The sequence below is a fragment of the Silurus aristotelis genome (assembly GCF_946808225.1).
Source record: "Silurus aristotelis genome assembly, chromosome: 19".
In the NCBI taxonomy this organism is placed as follows: Eukaryota; Metazoa; Chordata; class Actinopteri; order Siluriformes; family Siluridae; genus Silurus; species Silurus aristotelis.
The window spans coordinates 4284625-4302659 of NC_139592.1; the positions used below are offsets into that span (position 1 = coordinate 4284625).

An 18035-nucleotide genomic window follows, 5' to 3' on the forward strand; every position below is an offset into this window, starting at 1 on the left:
CGAAAGCAAATCTGTAATTTACATGCAGTTTCTATATAAACAAATAAATATAGATTTTTTTTTATTTGTCATGTTTAACAGGGGCAATTGTAAAACACTGGGGAAGTTATTTTTCATTCAATCAATCATTATTATTTATTTATTCAAATTTGGGAGGTTTTGTTGAGTGGGGTTCACTAGAAAGGCATTACAATTTAAATGTATAAACAATTAAATAATGAAAAGTTAAATTTTAATTAAAGTGAAAATTCTTTTATTTTTAAATTAATTTATTAAAATTTTTAAACCAAATTCTGATAAACAAGAAATTTTTGCCAAGAGAAATAAAATAATCTGTTTTTTTTTAGGTTTCACTTATTTTGTTTTATAAATTTTTTATTTATTTAATTTTTTATCAGAATTATTTATTTTAAGAATAATTTTTTTATTAGAATTAATTTTATAATTTATCTTTAATTTCTGGTAATTTTCCCTTCAAATTCTGATCTTAGTTATTGCTATTTTCTGGTACTACAGTTTACTGTATGATCTTAATATTGGAAAAAAATGTTTTTCCTCATTCTGGGAACCGAAGCGTGTATGAGAAGTGCGAAAGGTCAACAAATTCAATTCATTTACTAATCTGAACACGTCAGATTTCTATAAAAAAATAAAAAAATCCTAAATGTGTTGGACATAAATATTAATTTGATTCAGCTTTAATTTATATGAATTTAACAGATTTTTATTTTCATTCATTTCATGGATTTACACAATGCAAAGGAGTTTATTTTTATTTTTTGATCATCTTTATATTTTCTTTCCTCCTAAGATTAAGATGCAGTGGTGCACGTGTCACACGTGGACGTGCAGCCCTCAAACATTACCCAAAATTCTGTTTTACAATAAAAAAATGGCACACTTGACCTTCGACTATAAAGAACTGGATTTTTGCAGACGAGGAAAATATTTTTTTAAATAAATAATAAAAAAAAGAAAACGCACACCAAGACACAAAAATATATGCAAAATAAATTCTCCAAGCAGGAAAACACAATGAGCACAAAAAAAATCCTCAGTCACAGAACACTTTGGTGGGTTGAATGAGACGGGTGCAGCACGAGGGTTACACCAGAGTTTTGTTTCAAATATACAGCAAAAAAAAAAAAAAAAAAAAAGACAAAAATATATGCAAAATAAATTCTCAAAGCGTCACTGTTATTATTTTTAAACAGACTGATCAATTCCACAAAATACAAAGAAGCGAAAAACACTAAGTGGCATCGAGGCAAAGGAAAATCAAGAGTGTCAGAATTTGATCGTCTTATTTTGCAGTCAGTAAAAAAAAAAAAAAAAAAAAAAAAAAAAAAAAAAAAAAAAAAAAAAAAAGGAAAAAATGTAATCGTGCAGGTCGTCCGTCCCGTCTGAGACCTCAGTCGTCTCTCGGTCATCAGCCGATGAAACAACGGACCACCTGGAGATGACTCGAGAGCGAATCTGCTAAATCTCCGCTGATGATGGAATTCTCTGACGGCGTGAGACCGGCACGTTCGCGAACCTCGAGAAAAACAAACATCAGTAGGGTGTAAAATAAAAAAGAAAAATGCTTCAGGATTGAGTGAGGGATGAATGGAAGTGTGCGCTGATCGATTATTGTGGAATTCTCTGGCGTCTCCTTCCTCTCGCTTAAGTGCTGGCGGATGTGGAAAGGTATAATGTTCTGAGGTCTGTGATGTACACGTGAGTTTTTTCGGCCTTAACGTGGGATTAAAGCTGGCGCAGAATATCACGGACATAAATCGCACGAAACGTCGGGTTTTTATACACTATAGGGGCAAAAGTATTGGGACACCTGACAGTTCGTATGGGGTTCTATTTCAAACTGTTACCTCCAAGTACATTATGTTGCCGTTTGGATGCATGGGCTTGAAATGTTCTACTTTCCAATGGGTTGGACTGGAAGATCTCCTGCTATAGAGCTTCTAAACCCTAATGAACACCTTCTGGACTTGCAGCCAGCCCAAGCCTCCTCACCACATCTCCACAAAACCTAGAGGATCATCTTCTCAAAAAAGTGGAGAGACAGAATCTTATGCTCGGGTGTCCACAAACTTTTGGCCATATAGTGTACGTTAAAGATGAGTCACGTCTAGGACGTAGCACACACGTAGGCGTGGATATTAAATAAACTGTTCCCCCGATCGGAGCGGATCTCGGAGGATTTACGATCCTCTTGTACTGGCACGTTTATCCTCGAGGGAATAAAAAAAAAAAAAAAGAAAAGAAAATCTTCGCTAGTCTACGATACCAAGAATAGATATGCATATATGTTTATATTTCTTCCATAAATCTGCCGTATTTACAAAGATGGGTTATATTACAGGATCGGAAGAATGTTTTTGCAAAACAGCGACAGCATTAAACAAACAAACAAACAAAAAGAGCTGGTACAGAGACTTCGCTCGGTTCAGTCAGTGGTGATTAATGATAAAGCTCCAGCATTTCTTCGTGGTTTATGTGCCCCCCCCCCCCCCCCCCAGGGTCTGCTTCTTCTTCTGCTTCTTTTAAGGCAACATGACGGCTGGAGGTTCTCGTCCCCGGGACACATGCAGTTCATTCTGTTCCTTCATACGTCGCTTCCTTCTCGGTTGGTACGCGTCCTTGATGAGGTAAAAAGATCTAAAAACTCTGGATTCTTTCCCCCCCAGGTCCCCTGACTATAAGATTTCCTCCACTCCGTGAGCGAAGATCATGACCAATCCCGGCTCCAGGATCATGTCCTCGCCCATGTGCTGGTTCTCGCAGGCCATCACCACGACCGCCTGCTTGCCCGGGATGCGCTTGGCCACGTAGTTCTCGTAGTAGCGGCGGTTCATTTGGCGCGTCTCCAGCGTGGCCAGGCCCTGGGGCCAGTTGCGCTCGTGGGCGTTTTCGATGAGCTCGTTGACGATGGACAGAGGACATCCGCTGTCGATTAGCGAGCGCTTGATGACGGCCTGCAGAACGGCATCGGGTGTCGAGATCATGCCTCCCCAGCGCGTCACGCGGGCGGGTTGCAGAGAGTTCACCCATCTGAGGAGGGAAAAGATAACGAGAACGTTTAGACATGTGTGACAAAGGGGTATATAAAAAAGAAAAATGTTGTTCTTCCTTTAAGCCTCAGGGGGTCAAGCTCAACAGGGCACAGCCACTACACATGGAGGGCAGGGGACCCCCAATAAAGCAAACCAATCAAATTAGTCAACCAAACAATCTATTCACCAATCCACCATCCATCCAATCAATCCACCAATCAACTTCTCCACAATTTGCCATGTTACAACCAGAAACTGAATCAGTTTTAACTGCTATTGTAATATTTAGCATTAAAACGCTCAGGTTTTCATCAAATTCGCTGTGAAATGCTTACGCTTATAAATCCTTCTGAAAACCGCCACAGAGTCTGTTGTTCAGCTCGCTAATGGAGAATCTCTCAGACCATTTTTGCAGTAGCCACCTTCACTGCTCTGTGCTGCCCCCTTGTGGAAATCCACGAGGTGACGGGGAACTATCACGAGCAAAACTAAACACGATAAAGCGTTTCTTTTTTTTAATATATATTTATATTATTACAGACCGCAAAAGAGTCGAAACAGTGGCAGTCTATTCCTTCTATGCGGTCAGGTTCCGGAACGATCCGACGCACGGTACAGGTTGCGGCCCAGTAGGTTTTCTACATTGGAGAAAAATTTGATTGGTCCGCAGGGTTTCTGCAGGATTCACTTTATCGAATATCTAAAATTTTAAGACCTTTTTAAGACCATTAACTATGCAGCCAATTATATTTGGACTAACGAACGAAAGATCTATGGCAACGGCAAATTCTAAAGTGCTGCAGGAGCATTTCAATGAGCATTAGAGGGAGCGTTACATGGGCATCAAAAAATAAATTAGCTAAAGTCTTTTCTTTCTGTGAAGCTTGGTACCAAATGTTCTAAGGGCTGGTACTGGTTCGTCTTGGTGATTTATCTCATTCGTACCACTGAGCAGCTACAGGTTTAAGGGCCTTACTCAGGGGCCCTGCTAGGTGTGGCTGGGATTTGAACGGATCAAAACAAAAAAACAAGGCCGTAACCACCGAGCTACAACCTCCCTCAGTCTTTCAGTCCTATCCTGGAAAACATCTTGTACCAAGAACACTCCTGGACACTGTATTTCTGTAAGAGTGTTCAGGACAGAGAAGGGAGAGAACGTGAAAGCGTGCACTCACTCCAGGATCTCGTTATACTCTATGCTCTCCTCCAGATTCTGCAGGTTGGGGTTTGCGCTTCGGATCGCCCTCATGTACGCCTTGAGGAGCTGGATGTCCCGTTTCTGCTCCGAACGAAACAAACAGAAGAGAGATGAGAAGAGCCTCCAGGGGTTTGTGCACTCTGAAAAAAAAGCAGCGTTAAGGGTCGAACCTGCTCCGCCAGCTGGTGTTTGTGTTCAGCTGCGGTTTTCTCCAAGTCTGCGATCTTCGTCTGCTGCTGCTGCACGACACTGCGCAGGTGCTTGATGCAGTTGTGGTTCGCCACCTCGTCTTTGGGCATCTCCAGCCTACGCGGGGGAACAGGAGGTGTATGTATGTATTAGAAAATGCGGTGAGACATGCTTGGTGTTATGTGGGCTGGAATTTTTCTCTTTTTGCGAAGAGAAACTCCAAAACTTTTCTCCTAATACATAAAAAACAATTTAGAAATAAACACTTTTTCTTCATTTGTTGTTGCTGTTGGGGAGCAGCTGTGAGACGCTTTAGTTTCACTTTGCACTTATGTTATAGCAGCTAAAAAAAAAAAAAAAAAAAAAAAAAAAAAAAAAAAAAAAAAAACCCAAACCATTACTCTTTTACTGCACCACTCATTTTCTCTCCATCTTTGTAGATTATCAGTCTCTTTACTGGGGGGGGGGGGGGGAAGGGTGTTACATACTATTACATACGATAACTAGCTATATTACATAAGTGTATTTATATACACGCCTGTTCTTATAGGGGACTAAAAGAAAACATAAGGGGGGGGGAAGGTGGAATTAAAGGGAGTAAGAGTAGAAGAAGGTGAAAAGGGCCGACAAGAATTAAAAGAAGAGAAGAAAACAGAGTTGAAGAAGTAAAGAAAGAGAAAAAGAAGTGGGAGGGGGAAAACCATTCATTAAAAAATGAAGATAAACAAAAAAATATAGAAGGTGGAAAGAAGTGTAGAACTGGTGGTGGAGGTGGAGAGGAAAGAAGGAGGTAATGGTAAAGGAGATGGGAAAAAGAAGTGAAAGAAGGAGGCGGTGGTGAAGGAGATGGAAAGAGGAAGAGTAGAACGAGAAAAGAAGTATGAAAAAGGAAAGAGTAGCAGAAGGAAATAAGAAAGGGAAGTAGAGGGAAGAGGGTCATGCATATGAAGGATGAGAGGAGGGAAGAATAGATGAAAGAAGTGGGGAAAAAGTAGAGAGGAAGGGTGGCAGCAGGAGGAAGTGGTGGTGAAGAAGAAGAAGGAATGAGGAAGAGTAGAAGGAGGAGGTAGTGGTGAAGAAGGAGAAGAAAAGATGAAGAATAGAAGGAGGATAAGGAGGGGGATGTAGTGGTAAAGAAGGAGAAGGAAACAGGAAAAGCAGAAGGAGGATGAAGAGATGATTAGGGAGAAGGAAGGAAGAAGAGTAGAGGGAGGAGGAAGAGGTGGTGAAGAAGGAGAAGGAAAGTGGAAAATTAGAAAGAGGAGAAGAAAAAGTTCTTTATTAAAGCAAAAGTCCTCGAATCATATCCACCTCAAACATCTTCACATGTTGTTTTATAATTTTTGAACCTTCTAAAATCATTCATTATTTCTCTGATCCATTCATAAAGATCAGATCTGTCCGTGGTGCTGATCGGTTCCGATTGGCACGTTGACCAGACCCGGGCGTGTGATCACGCTGCACTCTGACAGGTTTCCCGTTTCTACTTCCTAAAACACTTGTACAATGAGCATATTTTCCCCTTTCCTTTTGAATAAAGCTTTAAATCCCATGTTCCTTTAATTTCCTTAATAACCCCAGAGTGCAATGTGTGTGTGTGTGTGTGTGTGTGTGTGTGTGTGTGTGTGTGTGTGTGTGTGTGCACTCATAGTTCGGCCTCTTACTGACCCGCAGCCATCCTCGCAGACGACGGGTCGTTTAGGGTTGTGCTCGCAGTCTTTGAGGTGAGACTGGAGCTGGTCGAGGCGCAGCGTCGCCGTGCAGCCGAAGCCCGAGTTATCGCACGAGATCTGCAGCTTGGACAGCATGTTACGCATGATGCGCGGCACCGGCCGCAGGTGTGCCAGCGTCACCACGGTGCGGTCCACCGGGCAGATCTGCTGCTGCGCAAACCACTGCGTAATGCAGGCGTTACAGAAGGCATGCTCACAGTGGGGGGCCTGAAACACACACACACACACACACACACACACATCATGATTTTTACCCATTTGGAACTTTGAAAACCAGGTTACCATGACAACGCACCAGTAAACAGACTTAAACATGGGCGTGGAGGGGAAGAAGATGAAATCTGTCCTCATTTTTCCATCTACCCATCAAGCCGTTCTGTAATCCAACACCTCCCTCAGCCATCCATCAATCCACCTGTTTGTGCACATTTCCCTCGAGCACTGTAATCAAGCATCAGTTCATCCAGCCAGCCATCCATCCATCCCCTCTTTTGTCCATGGATCCATCCATTCATTCATTTATCCATCTGGTCATTTAATGATCTATTTATCAATTACTCATTTATTCTACAGATCAATCCATCCAATTTTACGCCACCTATCCATTTATCCCTCCAGCCATTCCTCCATTTATCCATCTAACTACAATTCCTCCCATTTAATTAATCGCTCATTTATCTACCTTTCAATCCATCTATTTATCCATCTATCGGTTCATCCGGATACCCTTTTGCCCATTTGTTTGTGAATTTATCCAGCCGTCGGTTATTCCGTTTATAAATCCACCTATTCATCAACCCATTCATACATTATTCATTTACCTCAATCTAATTATCCCTCCATTTCTCTCTCTCCACCCATCAATTTACCCAACTAACCACCAATCCATCCAATTATCTATATATCACAACATCCACCTAATTTATCAATATAGTAACTTAACTACTTATCAATCCATCTAACATTTTAAAACCTAATTCTGAATTAACAAAAGGTGATACAGAAAATTGCTTAAATTAAACATTAATTGAACAGCAAAAGCCTCCAATCAGTGCACTGGTTACCAGGTTTATGTTCCCGTGCCAACCTGAAGCCTAAACTACAGCTGGTTAAAGGCTCAATGACAATACAGCTCTAAAATGTTCTCCTCATTCTCTCTCCAATGGTTCTCCTCATTCTCCCCCCAATGGTTCTCCTCATTCTCCCCCCAAAGGTTCTCCTCATTCTCCCCCCAAAGGTTCTCCTCATTCTCCCCCCAAAGGTTCTCCTCATTCTCCCCCCAAAGGTTCTCCTCATTCTCCCCCCAAAGGCAGCATCTTATTTAACCAATGAAATATTTAAGGCTAGAATAAGAACGAATTAGAAGAATTTTAAGCCTGGTTATGCTCCAAGTTGACGTTTTTCCCCACACCGTTGGCTCTGGTCAGACAGCATCAGCTGTTTCCCGGCTGATTCTGCATGTCGAATCAGCGGCGGAGCTCGTTGGTGAATAAGAGAACTGGTTCCGATTGGTTTGGTGTGTCAGATGTGCCTGCCCGATAATCGGCCGTATTTGCATCACATTCGGCCGATGATGATTAATATCATCGGCCCAATTAATCGGCCGGCCAATAAATCGATCGACCTCTAATTATACGCCAATCTATCCATCACCAATCCATCTAACTACTTATCCATCCATTTATCATCCCATCCAAGCATTCACTTAATTTACCAATATATTCATTTACCTACCCATCAATCCATTTATCCATCCCTCCAACAATTAATCCATCTAATTATATATCCATCCATCCATCCATCCATCCATCCACCCACCCACCCATCTAAATACCTATCCTTCCATTTATCAACCCATCCTACAATCCACCTAGAATACAAATATAGTTTGTAACTTACCTATACATCAGTCCATCTAGTTATACTAATATCTACCCCAAAAATGTTTTATCCACCCTTTTGTCCATTTATCCATCCATTCATCCACCCACCCACCCACCCATCCATCCAGCCATCAACCACCTACCCATCCAACCACCTACCAACAAAATTATCCATTTATTTTACTACCATCTACTTATTTCACCCATCGGTCCATTTATCTATCCATCCATTCATTTTATTGTATCTTGACCAAATTAAATTTTTAATTTTGTAATTTTTACTGTCTGAACTTCAGGAATTTAGTTTTTAAAACAGTTGTACGCTGTGTGTGTGTGTGTGTGTGTGTGTGTGTGTGTATATATTTGTGAGTGCGTGCTGGTACAGTTCAAAAGTACCAACCTGCACTGGCTCCTCCAGCACTCCGCTGCAAATGGGACAAAGCAGATCCTCATCTACTTCCCCCTGGAACCTGGTGACGTCGTACCCCATGGCACATTACTGGAGCTCTCTCGTACCTGTAATGACAACCAAATCACGTCAGCCACGTGAGGGGTGAGCTACACACAATAAAGCCTTATACAAAAGCATGGACATGATCGTTTCCCTTGTGTGGGTTTCTCGGTTAGACGGAACACAGTTACGTGCGGAAATGCGTTTGAATAAGCAAACGAGGTGTGTACAGAGTTAAATGATCCTGACCAATGTTATGAAAACTCCAGCTGAGGTCTCATCAGCGTATCTGATGAAGCAGACGTTTCAGGTGGCAGAATCACCTTGTACACACACACACACACACACACACACACACACACACACACACACACAGGTAAGGTGATCACGGCTCCTGAATAAAGGTGACCTTTTCTATGTTCTGAATTGATATCCTGCCCTGGAGCCACACTGCCTGCCTTTTGCCACCATTGGATGTAGCTGTGTGTGTGTGTGTGTGTGTGTGTGTGTGTGTGTGTGTGTGTGTGTGTGTGTGTGTGTGTGTGTGTGTGTGTGTGTGTGTGTGAGAGAGAGAGAGAGAGAACTAGGGCTGCTAAGTATGAGATTACGGATATTCTGCTCTACCAATGTGTGAGCATTGTTCTGCACATTAGAGGAGCGTCAGTGTAAGTGGTGCTGGTTATATTTCAGATGCTGTCCATCCATCCATCCATCCATTCAGAATAATAGATAAATTAAAAGGATGTAAAATGGATCGGTGTAACGGTAAAATAATGGATTAACGAAAGGATGTAAAATGGATGGGAGGATAGATAGATTGCTTAAATAATGGATTGGTGAAAGGCTGTAATAACGGACGCGTGGAGGAATAAAGATAGAACAATAGATAAAAGAAAGGTTGTGTAAATGGATAGGTGGATAGATGGGAGGATGAATGGATAGATGGCTGGATGAATGGATGGATGGATGGATAGATAAGTAGAACAATGGATAAATGAAAGGCTGTGTAAATAGACGAGTGGGTAGAGGGAATGAAACGCTGTAAAATGAATGGGGATGGATGGATGGATGGATGGATGGATAGATAGATAACAGTGTGTGTAAATGGATGGTTAGATAGGTAGGTAGAGGGATGAAAGGCTATGCAAATGGATGGGTGGATAGATAGATAAGTGGCTGGATAGATGGGTAGAACAATGGATAAATGCAAAGGTGTATAAAATGGATAGATGGGTAGAATAATGGATAAATGAAGGTGTATAAATAAATGGTTAGACAGATAGGTAGGTAAGTAGGTAGATGAATGGATGGATGGATGGATGGATGAATATATACCTGGATAAATCTTAACCAGCAGCGGATTGAATATGGATTACGGATGTTGGTTAATTTTGTAGGTCCTCACAGCAAAGTGGAACAGTACAATACTGAATGTGAAAAGGAAGCAGCGTGGTCACGTTTTTTCCCTGCGTGTTGGACGATTCGTATAATTAATAAGTTATCATGAACATGTCCTGATGTGTTCGTGGTTCTTTCTGTTCCTCCTGCACTCCTTTCACCATCAGCCTCGTTTCTGACTCACCTGTAAATCACATCTGCTAAACAACAATCCGAGCATGAATAACGCAAACGGAATCATTATTGGCCAAATTTAGCTCGTGTTTGCTCCGAGTTCTCGCTCAGGTGCGTACGAGCTCTTATGAAACTGCTCTGATCCTACAGAAAATGCGTGTCTGACAAAAGGATACGCCAGAAAATGAAAAAGGGGCAAAAATAAATAAATAAAATCACTATTGTGCAAGTTCACATTCAAAAGCACCTCATCCATCTGGAAATTCGGGCTCCCTTTGTTTATTGGCTATTCAAATAGCTGTGTATCGGGCAGAACCAATCCAGCCATTATCTAAATAAATCAGTGATCAGAGCGAGCACGTAAAACGGCACATATCCGTAAACTTTTATGAGCCCCCGCCAACCTCCCCCCACACCATCAACTCCTTACAGATGTCGGGAAATACAACGCCGTCCACAGCATGACGGGGATCGGATCACCGCGGCGCTGCTAATTCACCCGAACAGGCTTTTATTGAATTATAGGATTCCCAGCAGACATCCGATGAAGGAGCTCATTTAGAGGGTTTGGAGAAAATGACACACCGAGAGGCACCGTCCAGGCGTTTTCCTCCTCGGCCTGCTATTCACCTCGTTCTGCTCACAACAAAAATGAAAGACGGTGGAGGAGAAATTAGACTCCAGGTCCATTCTGCAAAAGCGAGGACACGCCATTTTTCCCGTTATAATAATCTCCACTCCATTCGGGAAGGCCTTTCACCAAAGTTGGGGGGGTGTGGCTATTATAAGAGCATTAGCGAGATTCATTGATCAACCCATCAATCCATCTAATTGCCCCTCCATTAAAAAGACATCAAACCATCCATTTAACCGTCCATCAAATCATAAATGCACTAATGCAACAGTAAAAGATCTGACCACAAATATCCTGGTGTAGAACTGGACTTTTGGGTTACCGTATTTTCCGGACTATAAGCCGCTACTTTTTTCCCCACTCTTTGAACCCCGCGGCTTAAACAATGAAGCGACTAATGTATGGATTTTTCCTGGGTTTTTCCCGGTTTCACAAACTTCAAACCAAAAAACTGAACCCCATAACATTAGACCAATGAAATTGCAGAACGGGTTCAGGTGAACCAATGAAACTCTTTATATTAAATCAGATGCGCTCCCACTGAATCGGGCCGCACCACATCATAAATACGGATTATGTTCCTCCAACGTTTGACCTGCCGCTCACTCGGACTGTCTACAGGAAATATGAATCATTCGTCACGCTGAAAACAACCGGGTATGAAAACACACTTCACCTGTGTTCTGAGCTGCACGGCATCGGGAGAAAAGCTTCACCGATGGTGATTTTTAAACGCACGACGATGCCAAAAGAAAAACTCTCTAGAGAAATAGTTGTGAAAGGAAGGAGGAAGACAGTGAACAATGTCTTGGTAGGCTACTGTTTAGATACAAGCCGTGTAACAGACACTGTCTTTCATTAAAGCCTGTGTAAAGTTCATTGGTTTCAGTGTGGCGGCTTATTAAATCTGTGTCAAATTTAGTGGGTGCGGCTTATATTTGGGTGCGCTTAATAGTCCGGAAATTACGGTAAATCGATTCGAGTGTGAAGGTCGTCACACCCAAAGATCTGGGGTGCCATTGGTGTTTAGTGCGGCAAAAGTTTGGGGCAAAACTACAAACGGGAAATGTGGGTGTGGTTGGCGAATAGTTTTGACAGCTGTTTTCTACATTATCATTTGTTTATGTTCATGTTGATCAAAATATATTATACTGGTTTAAACGTTTGAACCTCCAAAACCTGTGGAGGTTTAAAAGGGTGTTAGTAAAGTAATGTAGGTGAGGTGAGGAGGCCTGGGGGTGCCGTTCCAATTCATCCCAAAGCTCCATATCAGTCCACTCAAGATCTTTCATTCCAAAACCACATGGAGAGCGTATGGTCATGTGCATGTTCATGCTCAAGTTTGGGTCTCCTAGTTCGAGAGAAGGGGACAAATTCAATACTAACTCACACCCAAAGACTTTGAGGCATCAGTTTAAAGGTATCATATGGCTGAAAAAGTCAGGCGTCCCAATACTTTTGTCCATATAATGTAGGAAAAGAGGAATTTTTTTTTAATTATATTCCAAAGGAATTCCCTTTATACCAAAAGGACAGATTGTGTGTGCCAATTATTGCATCATTCTTTTTTCAGTAGTGTATTATCCTGGTTCGGAAAAGTGTCTGGTCTTTTGTGTTCAGTGTCTGATCATCAACCGCAGCATTAAATCTGCCCGTCACACAAATCCCTATAAATTAGCAGTTACCATAGAAACAATGTCGGTAAGGTATTTCACGTCGTTCCGATGAATATGTATCCGTTACCTACAGGGGATTTGCAGCCTGTGCTGCACGAGCGCAGACAGGACGAGGCTTTCAGAGGAAGGATGAGTCACGCTGCGAAACGTGTTCACAATAACACTCGGACCGCACAGTTGACTCAAACTCACGCCACACAGAAAAGAAGGAGGGGAAAAAAAAAGAGAGAGAAAATAAAAAGTCCTACCTCACTCAGGCCTCATGTTTTCCTGCTGCTCAGTTTTCCTTGGGGTCAGATGGAGTGGGTGTCCTCCTACGAGAACCACATCACGCGTCACTGAAGACAAAGACAACAAAATGGCCATTATAGATAGATAGATGTGTAATAAACGAGTATTATGTGTGAAGAGGAAAGTCGTAACTCAGTGGTTAAGGCTCTGGGTTACTCATCAGAAGGTCAGGGGTTCAACCCCTGGTATCGCCACACTTGGGGCCCTTGAGCAAGGCCCTTAACCCTCTGTGCTCCAGGGGGCACTGTAACATCTTTGACCCCAGCCTCCAAACATTCCCAACAGAATTTCAGATGTGCTGTAAGCAAAGTTGCTTATCAGCTTATGACCAAGCAATATGTTAATATTTGTTTGTATGATACAGTTTATAAAACGCTCCCACATTTTCTAAATAATTCCTGTAAAGTCCCATAAATTCCATCTTGGAATATTTCCAAAATTCCCCAAATAAAGTTCCCATGGAAAGTTGCTGGAAATGTTTCACCCCTTTTGCAACCCTATTTGTAAGGTACATGTGATGGCTATGGGGTTAAGGGCCTTGCTCAGGGGCCCAGGAGTGGCAGCTTGGTGTGGCTGGAATTTGAACTCACAACCTTCGGATCCAAAGTTCAACACCTTAATAACCAAGCTGCCGTAGTTGGGTTCTTTTCGGATTCAGTCTTTTTACATCCGGGTTACCACACAAGCGGTTTTAAAAAAAATAAAAACAAACAAATTGAATTAAATTAAATTTTGACCAAAAAACGGTTTGTAAAATGTCATGATCTTGTTTTTCTCATTTTCAAAACAACAACAAAAAGACCCACCATTAAAAAAACCATACACGGGCCAAACATCCGCCTCAACAATTTTTACTCAGGAACGTGAGCTCCAGGTTTCCAGTTTCAAGGCAATTCGAATGTAGCCTTTTTAGAAATCCACTTCTGAAAACTGCTTTGTACCAAAACATGAAAGCTTATCACCATCATCATCATGGCTGTCAGCTGGATTTGGAAATCATGACTAAGGAGGACTGATATAATTTGTGTGATATAATTCTGATTGAGAACGGAAGTGTCTGTTAGATTGGCGTGACTTCCCTCACACGCAGCCATTACTGCATTACTGCTATTTATACAGCGGTACAGATTTCAGTCGATCAGTCGCTCGCAGTGGAGGAAACAAAAGATCACTTGAAGCTGGAGATGCAGAGAAAACAGGATCTGAGGAAGACGAGGCAGTGAAGCTGAAAGACTCCGATATAGAGACACAAGGAGACGCTCTGATCTCATACGGTCCTGCTGAAACCTCTTTCGCTTCTCATCCCCCTACTGAACACGAGTAGCAGAAGTGCCCAGAAACACAAATATAAATATAATTAAATTAATATGGTGCTAAATTCTCACAATTCACCTTTAATTTGTATTTTTTATTACAAATACAAACTGAAGCAACTGATACACAAAATCAACGGAACGCAAAATCAAGACTCACAACAAGACAGATGCAGGAATAGAAGTTAGACAACGAAAGACACACACACACACACACACACACCAGGTGGATCGAGAAATGGCTTAATCGCCAAACAACTAGAGGGATGAACAAAAAAAAAAAAAACAAAGAGACCGACAAATTGACAAGCAGATAGAGAGAAAAGAAAGAATGGCACAGAGAGACAGTGAAACAAGTGTACTGAAAGATAGAGAGAAATGGTATATGCAGAGAGAGAGAGAGAGAGAGAGAGAGAGAGAGAGAGAGAGAGAGAGAGAGAGAGAGAGAGAGAGAGAGAGAGAGAGAATGTGAGACGGGGGGAATACGGAGATGAAATGGGATACAGAGACCCGGGGGGGGCAGACAGATAGAAAGAATATGAGAAAGAGAGAGACAGAAGAAAAGGTGAGAACAGCGCGACAGAGAGAGGTGGACAGAGAGAGGGAGAGAGAGACACACAGATAGAGAGGGATAGAGAAAGAGAAGTGGACCCAGAAAGAGAGGGTCAGTGACAGAGAAAGAAGGACAAAGAGAAAGAAAGACAGACATGCAGGGGGGTGGGGGGTCCACTGAGAGAAAGAGGGAGGGAGAAAAAAAGATTAAGAAAGAAGTAGACAGAAATGTCAGGTGCCCCAATACTTTTGTATAAACATTGTATGTTATAGCAGCGATAAACAGTCTTTCCCAGGTTCAGTAAGAAAAACGCAGCTTGTCCTCGGAAAAAGGAAACCTCCGGCTGTTAGGAAAAGTAAACCTCCTCCGTCAATAAAAGCTTCTTGATTTGATTTGACTTGTTAGACTCCTTTTATAAAAGGTTAAATGACTCCTCGCTAAAAACAAAAAAAAAATTTTCAACGCGGGGAAACCATTTACGGTGGAACCTCTGTTTACGAGCGCCCTGGTGTACGCATGTTCAAAAGCCAAGAAGTTTCATTAGATTCTTTACAGTAGAAGTTAAAAAGAAGAAAGATTTGAGTCATTAAAAAAAAACAAAAAAAAAAACAGTCTAAGTGAAGATAGTGAAAGCCTTCGACATCATAACGGGAGGGGATTCCCCTCCTTTCCAGAGGTAACCCTCATCCTCCACTCCGCCTCGTCTCCCTCGCATGTTACAATAATACAACAAATATCACTTGTAGGTGTATTATTACTGTATATTGTGATGAATCTTTTATTTGATATGAATATTTTCTGGGTCCTGGAACACCAAATTTACATTATTTCTTATGCGGAGTTTTGAACAAATTTGCATTGTTTACAGCAATTACAAATCACCGGAAATCACTGAGGGGGAAAAACTACTATTCTAGTTGGAAGTTGCGATCGTGGGGTTGAAATCTCATTTTGATAAACTCATTTTGAAAATACAGCAATGACATGATCACAATAAGGGCTTTAAGTCTGTGCTGCACAATTGAGAAGAATGTGCTCTTTCAGGACCCAAGAAAAGCTTATTTGATCTTCGCGCCTTTAACGGATATATTGCAGAAAAGCTGCCGTTGTAACCAGATAGCATCGCTAAGCCTACATTCCGTTCTGGAAGATGCAAAGATAAACAACGGCACTCACAATCGTGTACAAAAGTAAGAAAAAAAACAAAAAAAAAAAACAATGAACGAAAGAAAAACAGGCAGGCAGAATGAAAGATGGAGAGATGGACAAAAAGGAAAGGCAGGCAAAAAGTTTGACATAAATAAAGAGACAGACAAAAAGAAAGGAAGATAAATAGAAAGAAAAGCATGCAGACTTCTAAATATTCCTTCAGGTATCCTGGTCAAAGACCTGAGGAGTAAATACAGCATGGATGGGTAACCAGGCCATAAACACTCAAGGGGCAATTTCGCCCAGTTTGTCTACTGCCTTGTAATTCAGAGGTGGAAGAAAACCAGAGAACCCCAAAGAACCCACACAGCCATTCGGAGAACATGCGAGACGCCACATACCCAGGAACACTCATGAAAGCACACTACACTAATTGATCCCTGATTTCCCAGACCCTGGGTGAGAGATTTAGTTGGTTAGTGTTTCTTCAAGAAGATTTTAAAAAATTTGCCAAGTTGCAAACCACGACATTCGAACCCATCCATGAACAATTTCTGTGCATTCAGAGCTCCGCCCCCAACATCCATTCACAATACCATCAGCCTAAAACTGAGGAGGAATTATAGTGCACTTTTTCTTTGATAAATACATCAAACAAACGGGTAAAACAACCCTAGTTAAAGTGTTTCAGGAAAGCGGTAGGTCTTCACCCGTCGAAAGATGATGACTCAGCTGTTCGGACATCTAGAGGAAGCCCATTCCACCACCTCGGTGCCAGAACAGAAAAGTGACTCGATGTATACCTATCTCCTATCCTGAGAGATGGTGGAACCAGTCAAAACATTGCTAGAAGATTTGAATGAGTGTGGTGCAGTGCGAGGAGTGATGAGGTAAGAGGGTGCTGGACCATTTTAAGCTTCGTAGGCAAGTATGGGTGTTGGTGCTGCGCTTTGGAACATGAGGTGCATTCAGAGGTGGACCTGCCAACAGAGTCGCTGTAGTCCAATCTCGAAAAAAAAACACACAGAACAATTTGAGCAGCCCGGGTGGATAAAAAAAATAGCTGAATCCTTCTGACGTTGTAGATAAGAAACGTCAGAAGATCGTCCAGGTTGCGCCAAGATTGCGAGCAGTGGCTGTACGAGAGATCAGAGAATCGTGTAGATGTCCAGTAATTCAACCCGGATGTCCGTAAAGCCACAACGATCCTGACAAGACTAGAATCTTCAGAAAACCTGCACAATTCTCTTCATAAAGATCTGAAATCGTTGTGAGGTCCTTGTGGTGGATCTCAACTTCCAGGAAGGAATTTCCAAACGGGTGGGGTTTTTTTTCAGCGACATAATCACATTTTTCAATCTTAAACTATTATTCAGCATCATTTCTTCATGTTTTTATGAAGATGAAAGGAAAATATTGACTGGTGCACCTAAGGAATCAAGGAGACATAGTGGGTCAGCTTAAACACCGTATTTAAATCCTGATCTAGGAAAGAAAACAATAATTATTTATATATAAATATAAACAAGTAAAAATCTGCTTAAAAGAGACCCAATAAACACAAAAGATCAGTATGACTACTGAGGACCTCTGCCAACCACGTGACCTTATCAGGTTTGCTAGGTACCTTGAACCAATGATGTATAAATATAAATATTACGTATTAGTATTAATATTCGTGTGAAGATGAAACTGAAATGCAATAGATCTATTAGGATTGATTTTATTTGTATTTTTATTATTATTTATAGCCGAGATCACGTTCTAACTTGGGCTCGCAGACGCGAGAGTATAACCCCCCCCCTCCCTACAAGTACTCCAAGTCCCGCCTTCTGCGTGATGATTGGCCGGATGCTCGAGAGACTCGCAGGCAATTGGATGGTTGAGGGGAGTGATGCGTCAAGCAGCCAATCGATTCGCGGGAAATCGCGGATGGTCGACATACCGAAATTGCGTGTCGGGTTATGGTGTAAAAACGACACATCAGTTTATAAATGTATACAAAAAAAACCCCCACGAATGACCAATTTGCCACCAGAGTAGGCAAAATAGGGAAAAATACGATGCCAGCAAAGCTTCTCATCATGAAGTAGGAGGAATGGGGGGAACGTCTTCCCAGCTAGCTCATATGGATAAACGCAATAAAAATTTTTACATACAAAATTGACCCAAGTACCTTTCAGTACCCGTTACAGAACCGGTTTCCTTCCCCAAGTCGGTCCGTTTGACTGCGCTTTTTTTTTGGTCCAATTTTGCTAATGTGTCTGGAAAACAGCACCTTCCTCTTCCTTAGCAAAAAAAAAAAAAAAACCGCGATGCGTGTGTCACTTATAAGCCCCT

General features: G+C 41.7%; 1 protein-coding gene across 1 annotated transcript; it reads right to left on the bottom strand.

Annotated features, from left to right (window-relative positions):
• Positions 1 to 1326: 1326 nt before the first annotated feature.
• Positions 1327 to 18005, bottom strand: rnf41 (ring finger protein 41). The gene is made up of 7 exons (XM_083521002.1): positions 17872 to 18005; positions 12638 to 12727; positions 8457 to 8572; positions 6109 to 6380; positions 4422 to 4557; positions 4229 to 4332; positions 1327 to 3051 (listed from the first exon to the last, which is right to left on the bottom strand). The coding sequence occupies exons 3-7, from the start codon at positions 8544 to 8546 to the stop codon at positions 2697 to 2699; spliced, it is 957 nt and encodes a 318-aa protein (XP_083377128.1). The 5' UTR covers positions 8547 to 8572; positions 12638 to 12727; positions 17872 to 18005; the 3' UTR covers positions 1327 to 2696.
• Between the last annotated feature and the right edge of the window lie 30 nt (positions 18006 to 18035).

Coding starts and splice junctions, on each gene's coding strand:
- rnf41 (XM_083521002.1), bottom strand. CDS start 8,546: ATGGGGTACGACGTCACCAGGTTCCAGGGGGAAGTAGATGAGGATCTG. Junction 6,381..8,456: donor TGCTGGAGGAGCCAGTGCAG/GTTGGTACTTTT, acceptor TGTGTGTTTCAG/GCCCCCCACTGTGAGCATGC. Junction 4,333..4,421: donor AACACCAGCTGGCGGAGCAG/GTTCGACCCTTA, acceptor CGTTCGGAGCAG/AAACGGGACATCCAGCTCCT.